The following is a 593-nucleotide window of genomic DNA, read 5'->3' as shown; positions in this document are numbered from 1 at the left end:
CACGCACGCACGCACACACACAAGCACATGCAACCCAACCCCAAATTAGCCCAGGACTTTTCACGAGTTTCAACTCGCCAAAAGTGGCCTCAATAAAGCCACAAGGTACAATTTGATGCTAATGAAAAAACAATCCAAATCAATTACAATTAAAAAAAAAAAAAAAAAAACGGCGGAAAAAAAGTCAAATAAAAATAGCATTCATTTTCCTTTCAGTTTTGTAAGTCTTCAAAATTAATTGTGGTGTTGTGTGTGTGTGTGTGTGTGTGTGTTTGCAGAGCTGGAAATGTGACAGCGTTTGTGGGGCGTCACAGCCAGACGGGCTCAAACCCGAACGAGCAAACCCGCAGTGTCAGTCTCATCATCTCCCATCCTGACTTCAACTCGAGCACCTCTGACAGCGATGGGGCGCTGTGGAGGCTTTCCTCGCCCGTGACCTTCAACGACTTCATCGGGTCCGTCTGCCTGGCCGCCAGCGGAAGCACCTTCTTCGACGGAACCCAGAGCTGGTTCACCGGATGGTGGGACGTCACCTCGGGAGGTCATTCTGAACTACTAATTGTTTTTTTTTTTTTTAGTTTAATAAAAAAATT

General features: G+C 45.7%; 1 protein-coding gene across 1 annotated transcript in view; it reads left to right on the top strand.

Moving 5' to 3' along the window:
* Positions 1 to 216: 216 nt before the first annotated feature.
* LOC109528224 (tryptase-like) overlaps positions 217 to 593 on the top strand; it is a gene marked incomplete at its 5' end in the record, with an annotated part of 12807 nt that continues 12430 nt past the window's right edge. Inside the window, one exon of the mRNA XM_019890585.1 lies at positions 217 to 456. Coding sequence (XP_019746144.1) covers positions 217 to 456 — 240 coding nt within the window. The remainder of the gene's footprint in view (positions 457 to 593) is intronic.

Source organism: Hippocampus comes, unplaced genomic scaffold (genome assembly GCF_001891065.2).
Source record: "Hippocampus comes isolate QL1 unplaced genomic scaffold, H_comes_QL1_v1.1 scaffold1371, whole genome shotgun sequence".
Classification (NCBI taxonomy): Eukaryota; Metazoa; Chordata; class Actinopteri; order Syngnathiformes; family Syngnathidae; genus Hippocampus; species Hippocampus comes.
The sequence above is the reverse complement of the archived record's forward strand: the minus strand, read 5'-3'. Positions and strand labels throughout refer to the sequence as shown.